Source organism: Giraffa tippelskirchi, chromosome 4, assembly GCF_054371585.1.
Source record: "Giraffa tippelskirchi isolate mGirTip1 chromosome 4, T2T-mGirTip1v1.2.pri, whole genome shotgun sequence".
Taxonomy (NCBI): domain Eukaryota; kingdom Metazoa; phylum Chordata; class Mammalia; order Artiodactyla; family Giraffidae; genus Giraffa; species Giraffa tippelskirchi.
The window spans coordinates 8,564,006-8,578,010 of NC_137278.1; the positions used below are offsets into that span (position 1 = coordinate 8,564,006).

A 14,005-nucleotide genomic window follows, 5' to 3' on the forward strand; every position below is an offset into this window, starting at 1 on the left:
CCCAGATGGTCCAGTGGCTAAGGGTCTGAGCTTCCAATGCAGGGGGCCCAGGTTCAATCCCCGGTCCAGGGATTAGGTCCCACACGGTGCAACCAAGACTCAGTGCAGCTAACTAACTAAATAAATAAAAGAATAAGTGGCTTTAAAAAAGAGACTATTGCAATAGGGGTTATGACTATCGCAGCAGGGAAGAGAGACTGGACTCATTTCCTGCACGTTACTTTATATATATAAAAAAAATTTTAACAACTTGGTTTTATTTTTAATGAATGAATGAATTTTCTGCAGGTTACTTTAGGTAAAAGGAATTGCCTTCAAGTTTTCCAGAGCAGGGTATCCTTGGAAAAAGTAGGCAATATGGGTAGAAAGCAGGCACAGGAAGGCCTTTCCTTGGAGCTTTCTATTCTTATTAAACTGCCCCCCATTTACAGACATGGGCCTTTGGCATAGGGGTAGAGCGGGCAGGTTTGTGATTAAAGAGCCCAAACATCTTGAGTCTGCCTGGCTTTGCCAGTGGCTGTTTGAGGAGCCGTGAAAATGTCTGTGTGTCAGTTTCCCCATCTGTCACATGGACCCAGTTTTGTCCTACCAGTGGGGAGTAGGGCTTTGAAGTGAAGGAGACCCACCCTTGTGACTGCTTTAGCCTGAGATTCCTCACCTGTGAAATGGGGATACTATTAGTACAGCCCTCCTGGGACTGTCATGAAGATAAAACATCTCAAGTCCTTGCCCCATGCCCAGCACTTAGGGACCACTTGGGGTCATGCCCATGCCCTTACAATGATTGTTGCTAGTGAGGATGCCAATGTCAACTTCACTACCTGGCCAGGGAAGCTTCAAGCCTAGTTAGTGAGACAATGTATCTTAAAACCACCTGGAACACTGGGAGGTACTTCTACAGTCAGCACCATCCTCTCCACAAGCACCTGGGCAGCAGAGGGGTCCTCTCCGGATGAGGGAGCTAGGCGGGCGGGGTTGTTCCTTCACAGGACTGGCCATCTCACCAGAATGCTTGGCATCACTGAACTTCAGGCACTAAAAGTTTCAGTAGACCTCCTCTTGCACCTCCATGGACACTAGACTCAGTAGTAATTAAAAATGCCCTCTTACACACATTTCCAAATGCCCCCTGGAAGGAGTACCACCCCTGCCACTGCCTCTTCACCTCTGCATGAGTGCGTAGGTCAAACCCTTTTTAAAGGTGTCTGGGACTTCCCTGGTGGTCCAGTGGCTAAGACTCCGCATTCCCAATGAAAGGGACCCAGGTTCGATCCCTGCTCAGGGAACTAGATCCCACATGCTGCAACTAAGACCCAGCGCAGCCAAATAAACAAATACTTTTAAAAATAAATAAATAAATGTGTCTGGTGGACGGAATAACAGAGGCTGAATCCAGCCCATGCTGCCCTTGCCAAGCCAGCTAGAGCCGTGGCACAAGACTATCCTGGTCTGTTGTTGTCACTGGACTGTCGTAATTCTCACAGATGTGCTCAATGGGGTCAGATGGCCCAGTCCTGAAAGCCCCCTGCCCCTGGGTCCCTGACCAGCCCTTTTTCAGGCAGCAGTGGGGCACACCCCAAGACCTGGCTCCACGCTCTCCTCACTAAATCTCTCCCTCGCCCCCACCTTCCTCTTGGGCCTCCTCTGTTCCTCCTCGTGCAAGGAGGTGCCCCCAGAGGGACATCTCAGTCACCACTCATGTACTCAGGCACACAGAACCCAGGATTATTCTCATCTTGTCTGGAAGACCCAGAGGACAAAAATCAGCAAGACCGAAGGGATAGAGGAAGGCCCCACCCAAGAAGCCCCGCCCAGCTTCACCGCAAGCTTAGTCACTCCGAGCGCTGGGGAGGCACAGCCAACGCTGCCATCCTGGCCAGGCTCTGAGTCACCAGCTGGTGAGGGGCCGCCTCAGCCCAGCAGGAAACCAAGCTTGACATGGAAGGGGTTGGGCGGAGGTTGGCAGAGCCCAAAACCCCTCCTGGCTGGTCCTGGAGGACCTGGGCGGCTATCAATCCTGGCTCAGCCGCCAACCTCTCTCTGGGACATGCCAGGAAGTGAGGAACTGGGCCAGCCTCACAGTCCCTGCTCTTGGGGGCTCTCCGCAGGATGGGGTGATATGGGAGTTTAGACTTGTGCACCAGTCACCATGACAACAGAGGGTTCTTGACAAGGGACGTATGACAGGCACGTGGCAAGTGTCAGGGGATGCCGGCTGCTACAGTTATTTCATCAGGGCCATTTGTCACCACGTGTCAAAAGCCTCAAAAGGAGGTTTATACTAATCAACTCACTGCTAGAAATAAAGCCTCAGAAGATAATTCAGAAAACAAGTGTCTGGCCATAGGCAAATTGGAGAAGGCAATGGCAACCCACTCCAGTACTCTTGCCTGGAAAATCCCGTGGGCGGAGGAGCCTGGTAGGCTGCAGTCCATGGGGTCGCTAACAGTTGGACACGACCGAGTGAATTCACTTTCCCTTTTCACTTTCATGCATTGGAGAAGGAAATGGCAACCCACTCCAGTGTTCTTGCCTGGAGAGTCCCAGGGACGGGGGAGCCTGGTGGGCTGCCATCTATGGGGTTGCACAGAGTCAGACACGACTGAAGCGACTTAGCAGCAGCAGCAGTCGTAGGCAAATAGTTTAATGGGTCATACAATGCAATAATGAAAGCAGTGAAAGCATTAGTCACTCAGTCGCATCCTACTGTTTGCGACCCCATGGACTATAGCCCACCAGGCTCCTCTGTCCATGGAATTCTCCAGGCAAGAGTACGGGAGTGGGTTGCCATTCCCTTTTCCAGGGAATCTTCCCAACCCAGGGATCAAACCTGGGTCTCAAGCATTGCAGCAGATTCTTTACCATCTGATTATACAACCATTAAAACTTCTAGAATTAACCATTTATTAGCATAGGAAGATGCTAATTTTACATATTACATTGTTAAGTGATAAACCAGTGGGTGAGTAAATAGTAGGCATAGTAGAGGATCCCATTTGTGTCTGAGAACTAGGGATCAGGTCTGGAAGGATGGTGGTGTGTAGCATAGTGTATGATTGCTCTGACGCTGGCCGAGCTGTGTATAGGGCTTTTCTTCACCTCTTACGTGTTATGTGACCTTGGCTAGGTCATTTCACCTCACTGACACTGAATTCTCTCTCCTTGAAGATGAGTGTCCCTGCAAAGGGCCTCCTTCACAGAGTGGTAGCCATGACTCAGTGAGGTAGAGGGTGTAACGCCCAGAGCCGGGCACAGCAGAAGCCTGCAGTGAATGGGAACTTCTGTGGTCTTCATTATCTTATTGTTATTATTTCTCACTCCCCGCCTATTTGCTGGTACTTCAACACCCCCTCGTCTGACTTTGGGGTTGTTGGGTCTAACTGGGAGTCAGGAGCTTGGGGGAGTGGTGAGCACTTGATTCTTGGAGGTATGCAAGCAGAGACTCTGTAGAACCAACTATGCCATCAAATGGGGAGTGAAGTGGGTGTGGCCATGGTAGGCAGGTCTGTGAACAAGCCTGCTGAGTCCCAGGGGCCAGGTGGGTGTCCACGGTCACATTCCCCTTCAGTGCCCACGACTCACTCAAGCTCCGATTACGTCTGACACTAGGGATGTCGTTTTGAATGAGAACATCCTTGTCCTTGGAGAGGAAGGTCTATTTAAACAAGTAATCGTACACAAAATAATTATGAATGTACTGACTGTGAAGGAAGGAATTAAAGGCCAGTAGGTGAGGTGGGGAGCTGGAGGGTCATTTTAGCTGATGCCTGGGGGATGAATTGTGCCGGATGGGAAGACAGGGAAAGGGAATCAGCGTATGTGGAAGCTGTGACGTAGGATAGAGCCCGGCTAGTTCAAGGATGTGAAAAGTCAGTATAACCTGTGAAGGGCAAGACGAAGAGATGCTGGCAAGGGCCCTAAATGGCATGGTTGGGATCTGACCTTATCTCTAGGACAGTGGGAGCCACAGAGGTTATTTTTTTTGTTGTTATTGTTATTTATTGATTGATTGATTTTGGTTGTGTAGAACGCAGGAGTGGGTTCTGAGTTCCCCGACCAGGGATCAAACACTTACCCTCTGCACTGGAAGCGTGAAGTCTTAACTACCGGACTGCCAGGCAAGTCTCAGCCACAGAAGGTTTGAAGCAGGGTAACAGCATGGTCATCTTGTGTTTTAGAATCCAGCTGGCTGCCCAGCGAGGAACAAATGGGAGGCTGGAGGCAGGGAGGCCAAAGAGGCTGCTGGGCATTCTACCAGGCTGGTAGTCACAGGGCCTGGACTTGAGTGTGGCCGGGGAGCTGGCCACCGGAGCAAGAAAGGACTTTAGCTGCGGGAGGCCAGGTGACAGATGGAACGGACTTTGAGCTGCATCTCCTTCCATCACCCAACAGTTAATAAAGAGGGGAGGTCTGGGCGGGGTGCCAGGGTCCCTTCCGAGCAACGGGCCATGCCAACTGGAGAAACAGTGGTGGACACATGATATACCTTAAAAACAAGATCCTGATTCATTCACACTCCCTGTTGTTTACCCGAGGTGTTTCTTTTTCTTTTCTCCTGGGCTATTTCAGGTCTGACAGGTTTGTGGGGAGGGCAGAGCTGGGGTTCTGAGCCAACTAGGAGGGAGAGGGACCAACGGGGCAAGGAAGGGACCTCCTCTTTCTTATAAGACCAGGAAGGAGCCTGTATGTTCAGGGGCAAATCCCTTCCCTTCTTCAGGCCTTTGTCCAAGCTCTGGCTCTGACCTTCTGGGCCCTCCCTCTCACAATAGTCTTCTTCTTCACCTTTGGGTTCTTGTTTCTAAATGTGCTTTAGGGTGGGGTGGGGTGGGGTGGGGTAGGGTAGCGCTGAGGGAGGCAGCTTGGCAGAAGCCACTTCCTGAAGGACTGATGAATCAGGGGCTATAGGTGGCATCCTGGGGTGGGGTAGGGGGGAGTGGGGGGGCAGCAGTGTAGGGAGGGGGTGGTGGGTAGGCAGGCCCAGCAGGTGGGCAGGAGGGAACCTCCTCTCTTGGCTCCAGGTCTGGACCATTCCTATCCTTTGTCCACATGCCTGTTATCTTCCACCAGGCTCTGGGGCCCAGGGCCAAGGAAAGGGTGTGGGTGAGCCTGGTGGATTGAGATGGCACCCAGAGCCCTGGAGAAAGAGCACAGACACCCCTGAACCTGCCTCTGCCTTGCCAAGTTGAAAGATCCTTCCTGTAGGAAGACTCTTCAAAATAAAAAAGAAAAAAGATAGACATTCCAATAGAAAAGCAGAGAACCTGAATAAGAACAATAACCACCCACAAATACCCAAAAGATGTATGAAAAGATTCTTTAGTTTACTTCAAACTAAAAACTGAACACCAAAACAGTCTCGAGTAGGAGGGTGGGGGTTCCCAACCTTCAGAGTTGAGAAATTCTCCTGATGTCTAACTTCCTGGGATCCCTTCCCCTTCCTCCTATGGGGCTGATGACTACAATCGTTTGTCTTTCCTTTCAAAAATAAATCACTCTTCCGCTACCCAAAGATCATCACTGGCCTGATTTATTACCTTAAAGTAGTGGAGAGTTGAGAACTCTCAGGCGTGATACCTGGATGCGGTGACAGTGAAGTGAAGGTTGCTCAGTCGTGTCCGATTCTTTGCAACTCCATGGACTACATAGTCCATGGAATTCTCCAGACCAGAATACTGGAGTGGGTATAAGGGGTATAAGGGGTATAAGGGGATAAGACTATCCCCTTCTCCAGGGGTCTTCCCGACCCAGGGATCCAACCCAGGTCTCCTGCATTGCTGGCGGATTCTTTACAAGCTGAGCCACAAGGGAAGCCCATTTATTTATGACCATGCTGTGTGGCTTGTGGGATCTCAGTTCCCCAACTTGGGATTGAACCCCGGAATCCCACAGTAGTGAAACCCTGGAATTCTAACCACTAGACCACCAGGGAACTTCCTGTTTTTCATTTTCAAATCAACTTTATTGAAGTAGAATTTACATGCAATCAAATGCACCCCCTTTTAAGTGATATAGTCTGATGAGTTTTGACAAATAAGTACTCTTGTGTAACTGCCAAGACATAGACTGTTTCCATTCACCCCCAAATCTCCTCCCTGATTTTTTTTGCAGTCAATTCCCCTGCACCCTGCTACAATCTTCTGTGTGGACCGAATAAATCTTTAATTCAAGGGGACTGCCCCATGCGGTGAGGGGAGTTATTTTCATATGTTTACAGTGTCTTTCCTTTTTCACAAGCTCATTTGTCTCACATGGGAGGTCATGGGTGCTCAGAAGGGCTAGGTGGTGACATGTGACAGAAGGTCTCCAAAGGCAAGAGGGAGAGCTCCTGGGCTAGGGGCCTGACCCTGGGAAGTTTGTGGGTGCTCCGGGCTCACAGGCCTGTTTGCATCACAGAGGCTGGCAAAAGGCTGGCTTGTGGCCCCACCTCTACCCCAACTGGTCCAAGCCTACTGGGTGTTCAGATGTCAGATGCCTCGATCTACCCACCTCCTAGGGTAGAGCAGGCCTTTCCAGTGTCTACAGTTTGGGTCATGGGAAAAAGGAAATGAGGCTAGTAGTGTCATTTGCTTCTGGTGGCTCAAAGAGAAGTCAGCATGTCTGCAGGCTTGGCTTCTAGCTGGGTTCTGGCTCCGCCTTACTGTGTGACCTTGGCAAGTCACTTTCCCTCTCTGGGCCTCAGTTTCCATCTCTGTAGAAGGATACTAATCATCTCTGCCAGCTTGACTTCAGCTTCACCTCAGAATTCTCTGCTGCGTGAATACATCCTGCTCTTCAAAGACTGTGCTTCTGCCCATGCTATCCCCACTCCCTGGAATGCTATGCCTTAGTATCTCCTGTCAAAATTCTCGTTCTTCCAGCTCGTAGTCCTGGTACTACTCCTTCTGTGATTTTCCTCAAGACAGAATGCTCTGCTCCTTCCTCAAGCTTCTCCATGCTCTCTAGGGCAGGGACTGTGACAAATAACAGAATGGTGGGTTTTGTTTATTGAGATGACCCAACCTGCGCCAGGTGCTGTGATAGTCACTCTGTTATCTCATTTAATCCTCACAACAAAGCATCTTTATTCTCAGTGGATGGATGAGGAAACTGAGGTTCTCAGTAATGTCACATGTCCTGGGGCCCAGAGCAGGTAGGACAGCTTGCATCCTCTCTTTTCATCCCCAGCATCTTGCAGGGAGCAGAGCCAGCAGGTGTTTTATCACTGAACACATGAAGAGTGCCTGTATCCCATTAGTCAACTTCAAACCTATCTTCTGTTGGTGTTGACAGGTCTGAAGCACTGTGCTCAGCAATGTTAACTTTTATTATCATCGCTTTCTGCCTATGTCACAGTTACAGTAAGAGCTGTCCAATTACAGGGTGGGGCACACAGAGAAGTGGGTAAGTACTCAGTCATTGGATAAGCAAGCAGAAATGGGATGACCCCTAGGATGCAGTACAGAAGGTCTGAACATCAGCAGCCAAGGATGGCTTCTGCTACACCAGTCCATGATCTGGGGGTTCCAGGGGTTAACCCGGCTCCCCTACCAGCTGGGGGGATAGTGGGGTAGAATTGAAACACATTCTCCTGGTACCTGTGACCCAATCATGCCCAGCCCCCAAACTCCATGCTTGTCCGTGTGTTTTGAATCTGCATCTTTTACAAACTGTACTTTTTTTTTCCTTTCTATTCCTGACTTATCCTGTCCCACAAGCCACCTCCGAAGTGAAATACCCACATGCGGAGCCCGAGGAATGCGCGCTTGGCCTTTGAGTCGGAGCTCTCCCTGCCACCTCCCTTTTCCTTGCACTGTTGTGCAAGACGGGCGGGTACACCTTCTGGGGCAGGTCGGATCAAGGCCAAGCAACTTACTGAGAGCTGGCAGCCGCGGGCGGGGCTGGGGGCAGGGGAGCAGGGGCGGGAGGAGTGCTCCTGGGCGTCGCCTACCGGTCCTCCACGTCCTTCTCGGTGTGGCTCTCTTCCCAAGGGGGTCGGGGAAGGTGGAGGGGTGGTTGACACCCAGGCTGGAACCCCGCAGGCACCCCCGTCCTTTCAGACGCCCCCCACCAGCGCCATCGCTTTCTTCGTCTCGATCACGGTCCGGTGCGCCCCGCTCTGCGTCTCCCCCCTCGACCTCGCTTTCTCCGACCGCCTCTTTGTTTCTGTCTTGCAGGCGGTCCTTGCATCCCCGGGCCCCCTGCCCCTCCCGCTCGCCAGCCACCGAGAAGGGGGCGGGGCTCGAGTCCGGGGGCGTGGCCTGGTGTGGTGGGGCGGGGCGGGGCGGGGCGGGGCGGGGCGGGGCGGGGCGGGGCCGCGGGCTGGGGCGCGAGGCGGAGGCGGCCAGCTAGTGGACCGACGCTACTGGAGCCGGAGCGCGAGCCGGGCAGAGGCCGCAGCCAGGGGCGGCGGGAGCAGGGCGGGCCGGCTCCATGGCGCCAGCGGCGCCTGTCTGAGCAGCGCAGGCAGCGGCAGGCGGCGGCCGGATCGGGCCGCGAGGCTCTTCCTTACTATGGGGGACGTGCTGTCCACGCACCTGGACGACGCCCGGCGTCAGCACATCGCAGGTGAGTCTGGCGCCGCGCAGCGCGCTCGGGGGTCCGGCGGGGAGCCCTGGCCAAGCCTCCCATCCCTGCCTGCCTGCTGGGGTCTGCGGAGAGTCAGGCCCCGGTGAGGGCGGGAGTGGCCCAGGGCCAAGACCTGTTGTCCAAGCTTATTTCTCCTACGTCTGGGTGCCCCTTCCTGGCTCCTTCTGAGCCCGCCCTTCCCCCTCCCGAGGGGACTCGAACTTCCACCCAGCCCTGGGAGCCGCCGGGTCTCTGGATTCCTGGACACACTCCTGCAGTCTGAGCTGTGGAAGGGGGTCGCAGCCTCCCCGCTTCACCTTGGGTATCTCTGCCCGGAAGCGGTCCGGGCCCACTCGGCCAGCGTGTCTTGACCTTCCCTGACTGTCCCAGGCCCCAGCTTGCTCTGGCCCCAGACCTAGTACACGTGGCCGAGGCTTCCAAGGGACTGGCCTGTCAGGGTCTGAGCCTGAGCCTGGGGAGTGGGCCTAGGAGAGATGGGGTGCACAGGAGGGGTGGGTCAGAACCCCTATCCCTGGCCTCCGCCACAGCTGGGTGCTTCCGCGGGCAGCTTGTTTAGGGGGCTGGTTAAGGCCGGAGTCCAGTCTCCTCAGCCCCCTCCTTCAACCGCGCCTGCTCCCAGCTCTGCACAGTGGCTGCTTCTCAGAGGGGCAGCTGCCCTCTTCCTTCCTGGGAAAGCACAGGGAGTGCTGTAGGGTCCTGGGCTCCTCCTTCCGCAACCCCCAGGAATGGAGAAACAGGGTAAGACCCTCAGGCTGCCTGGGAAACTCAGTTCTGGGGGAGGCTGCCAGGGGGGAATCCCAGCGTTTGTTTCCCATCTGGGATTTCTTGGACGGGTTTCCTAATGTCCTGGCCCCTTAGTTTCCCCCTCTTCGAAATGGGGTGAATACTTTCTTGCTTATTAATTGATTTAAGTGAGCTAATTCACATGGCTTACTTAACACAGCTCTGGCATGGGGGAGACCCCAGTGTGTGGGATGCTGGTCCATGTATGATGGTGGGGGGCAGTCTATGAGAAGGGAGCCTGTTGCTCTTGGCTGAAGTTGCCTCTTTCTGTCCGTTAGACCTAGCACACTGTGTCTGCCTGCACTTATCATGATGTGTCCTGCCATCCTGTAGAGTTTCAGCAGCTGTGTTCTGCCCACTCAGACCCCCAGAGAACAGGAACCAGGGGTCTCCCAGTGCTGTGTTCCCACCCTAGCTGGACACAAAGATTTGTCCTGTGACTGGGGTCCTGGGCCCACGGCCGGAGATCCCCTTTTGTGCCAGGCCTGGGGCTGGCCCAACGGTGAGGGTGATGTAGAAGTGAGTCAGACCCTCTCCAGCATCAGACCAACAGGGAGTTAAGTCCTGGAACACTTGTTTGTAGGACAGGCCTGGACTCTGGGAGGAGGAAGGCTGGGGCGGAGTCTTCCTGTCCCCTCCCTGTCGGTGGCAGCCTCCTGGGGCTCTGTAACAGTCCATCCATTCACGACCTCCTCTTGGGGCCCCCTCACCCCCGCCTGGGTGGGGTGTGCTGAGCCTTCTTGGGGGGGGGCGTTTCCCTCCCCCCCACACACCCAGCTCTGGCTCTCCCCCTCTTCCTGCCTCCTGGGCTAAGAACTGCCACCTTGAAGGGGAGGAGACGGAGGCCACAAAAGGTGAAGTGTCCTCTTCTGGGCAGGCTTGGGTTTGCTTTGTGGATACCAGGCTGGGTGGAAGAGGGCTGGGCCCACTCAGAGCCTGCTGGCCTCTTTCTTCTCAAAACTTCAGTGCTATTAATAGCCCTCTTCAGATGCCTCAAATTCCTGGTCCAGGCTCACCTGAGGGGGCTCCTCCAGTACTGGGTCGGAGGGGAGGCAGCCAGCAAGCCTCCAGCCCCCCTCCCACGGGAGGGGGCTGCCTGGGAAATCTCTGGGGAGATTGTCGCATCCTCCTCACCCCTCCCACGGAGCAGCCAGGGCAGCTGGGCACTTTCCTGCAGGACAATTAAAATTCCAGAGCCCTCCCCCTCCGGCCCAGGGCTGCCCTGTAGAGAAGTCAGCTGTGCTCTGACTTCCGAGGCTCCGTTGCTGTTCAGGTTCTGTGTCTTGGCCGGTGGCTCCTGGGGCTCCGTGCCCACCCCGAGCAGGTGAGTGCCAGCCTGCAAGTCCTGGCAGGGGTCAGGCGCACTCCTGCCCATGGTGCCGTTTTTTTTTTTTTTTTTTTTTTTTGCTGTCACGGCACCTTTCATCCTGGCATTTCAAATCTCCTGGCAAGCAGGGGCTTGTTCTCACACCGGCGGCCCCGTGTGGCTGGTGGCAGGATGAGCCTCTCCTTCGTTCATAGGGGAGTTTTCACGGAGGAAGAACCTTGGCTAGGGAGCCAGGAGGCCTGTGTAACCTCAGGCAGCCACTCACTTACTCTCTCGGGGTCTCAGTTTCCCGCTGTAACCGAACCAGTATGCTTCCTGAGGGCCAAAGTCGCTTCCGGCTCTGAGGGCCTTGTTGTTGTTCAGTCGCTAAATCATGTTTGACTCTTTGCCACCCCATGGATTGCAGGCTTCCCTGTCCTTCACTGTCTCCTGGAGTTTGCTCAAACTCGTGTCCATTGAGTCGGTGATGCCATCCAACCATCTCATCCTCTGCTGCCTGCTTCTCCTCTGAACCACCTGCAATGTTTCCCACATACCTCAGACTTGAGCCAGCTCAGGGTCTCCGTGTCTGAATCTCAATTTTCTTATCTGTAAAATGGGAATAATGACATCATGCAGGTCTGAAACTTAGCACAGTGCTTGGGACACAGTAAATGCTTAGCAAACATCTGCCTTTGTTGTTGAGATGGTTCTTTATTCTCTGTTCCTGAAAGGGGTCCAGTGTTTGAGTTTAAAGGGAGCAGTTATATCTGTGGTTAAGGGCTTGTTCAGGGTCTGTCCAGGGTCTGGGGTCAGGGTTGGTGCTGGTTTCCTGGATGTAAGAATCCACTTGGGTTTTGGGAACCCGTGATTGCCTTTTGCATTGGCATATGTGTGAGATGGACATGGGTTCTCTGGAGTGGGTCCAGAGGGCAGTGAGTGATGGGGGACCCATATGACAAGGAAGGAACTAGGACGTGAAGACATGGGGGTTAGGCCAGCTCATGGCTTCTACCTGGTGCAGAGGCCAGGACAAGTGTGGGCGTGCTGGTGGCTCCTGTCAGTGCTGTAAGAGAGGTTCTTTGCATATGGTCTGAGCCAAATGAACCAAGATGGGGCAGGTGAGGGAGTGAGCTCACTGTTGCTCAAGGTATACAAGTAGGGGGTTGGGTGCTGCTTTCATGGCAGGAAACCTAGCCCTGCCTGGCGTGGAATAGTGGGGGATGGGAGGGGGGCTTCTGCCTCAAGGATGGCCTTAAAGGACTCGATTGTTGCTCTGGAAATTCTGTTGACCAGGATAAAATTGTGGGGGTCAAAGAACTACCTCCCCCTCACTGCCTACATACACACAGTGCCCTGAGGTTTATCACCTGAGAGCGCTCCTGCCCAAGTTTGCCAGTGCCTGCCCGCCTCCCTTCTGCCGGCTTCACCTTTCCCGTTGCTAATTCTTTTATTAAATAGCAACTTTATTGAAACGCAATTCACCTGCCAGCCAGTTCGCCCACTGGAAGTGGACCAGTCAATGGTTTTCTGTATACTCACAGAGTCGGGCAACCATCCCCACAATCAATTCAGGACCTTAGGTCACCCATGAAAGAAACTCTCCAGCCATGAGTCTTCCCTCCTCCCCCCTCCCCCGTTTCTCCCCCAATCCTTCCCAATTCTAGGCAACCACTGCTTGAATTGCGTGATTGCAAAGGTAAGGCACACACAGACAATTTGGGAGTGGGGAAATGAAAAAAATGAGAGCTCCTCCACCTTCAATCCCTCTCCCCAGAAGAAACCCCTCCAGATTGGTGTGTCTGGGTCCCCAAACGCCCATGGCTGTGTACATACACATTTAGCTCTGTTTACAAAAAGAGGTCCCATGGTAATATTTCTGTGGTTTGACTCTTTTCCCCCCTCAGTATATTGTGAGCATCTTTCCACGTCAGAACACGAGCCTGCCTCCTCCTTCTGATGGTGGGTTTCCTTTTGTGCATGGCGCGGTTTACTTACCCAGACCCCTGTCAACCCACGTGGGGTTGTTTCCAGTGTTTTGCTAGTAACCATGGTGCTGCCCCAACTGCCTTGCACGCATCCTGAGCCAGGTTCCCCTATCAGAGTGGTCTCAAAACGAAAACGCCTGGGTCATGTTTTGATGGATTGACGCAGAGCCTCTGAAAAGGCTCCCTCCTGACAGCACATGGTACTTCAGTCCCAAGGATTATCACCCTTTTAGACCATCAGATATGAGAAAAGGGGTATCTTTTTAATTTATTGAACAAAGTAATGAATATGTTTTTTTTTGTTTGTTTTCTGCACTGATTTGAAAAGCCTGCCTTTCCTCCCTGGGCCGTGGTTGTGCATCCCAGGAGTTTAGGGGTGGAGGTGTCTGTGTTTGGCTGCGCCTGTCTAGGTGTGTGGCGTCCTCGATGCTGCTCCGGGCTTTGCCGGGAGACCACCAGGCCGGCGGGAAGCAGTGCACCCCCCCACCCCGCCACCCCCTCCCGGCTGGCCTCAGCTGCTGCCCTTAGCTTAGGTCTGGGTCAGCCCCTGGAGGTGAGGCGTCTGGGGAGATTCTGCCCTGCTCTTGTGTCGTCTTACATAATGTGCTTTTGTTGGCGTTGACCCTGCCCTCCCCCCTCCCCCCAGCCTCCACTCTGTTCCTTTCCCACCGCTGGGGCCTGAGCTCCCGCCTCGCCTGCTCAGAGCTGCCTCCCACCTCACCCTCCATCCTTCCCACACACGCTGCCAAAGAGCCTTTCTGGACCCAAACTGGGCCGTGGGCCTCCCTCCCTGCCGCCTGAGGAATGAGGTTGAGAGACAAAACTAGGAGTATCAGTCCCCACCATCCTGCAAGAATTCATTCTTTAGTGGTATTTCCCTTCTGTGCTTATTGTTACACACTGCTGAGACTGTGACTGACTCAATTTGTGCCTTGCTCCTTGCGCTAAATGCCATATGATAAACATCTCTCCCAGGTCATCAGAACCTCCCTGGAAGCATTCCCCAAAGCTCCATCTTGTTCCGCCCAAGGCCATCTGTGCAGCCGTTTTTCTTAGCCTTTTCCCCTAAGGCAGGACATTGCCAGGCTCCCCAGTGACCAAATAGGTGGTTTTCAGGGGCAAACTGAGTCACTGTGTTTGTCTCCTTTCCTGCTCCGGTCAGCTTCCCTGCTGAAGAGAGATTCATCCATTTGCCCTCCCCTACCCCAGCCCCCAGCCTGCTCCCACCAGCCTGGGCATTTCAAGGGAGGTACATTCCCGGGAGCCCCCTGACGCCTCTAAGCATCTTTCCTTGGGAGTGGGCTCAAAGGGGCTGCTGGTGAACTGAGGGGGGGTGCAGACACTGACTGATGTCCATGGCATC

General features: G+C 53.9%; 1 protein-coding gene across 1 annotated transcript in view; it reads left to right on the top strand.

The window, feature by feature from the left end:
• The first annotated feature begins 8,307 nt into the window (after positions 1-8,307).
• Positions 8,308-14,005, top strand: part of NIBAN2 (niban apoptosis regulator 2) — a 53,319-nt gene continuing 47,621 nt past the window's right edge. The window contains exon 1 of the mRNA XM_081587148.1: positions 8,308-8,544. Within this exon, the coding sequence (XP_081443274.1) occupies positions 8,490-8,544 (55 nt within the window). The 5' untranslated portion in view covers positions 8,308-8,489. The remainder of the gene's footprint in view (positions 8,545-14,005) is intronic.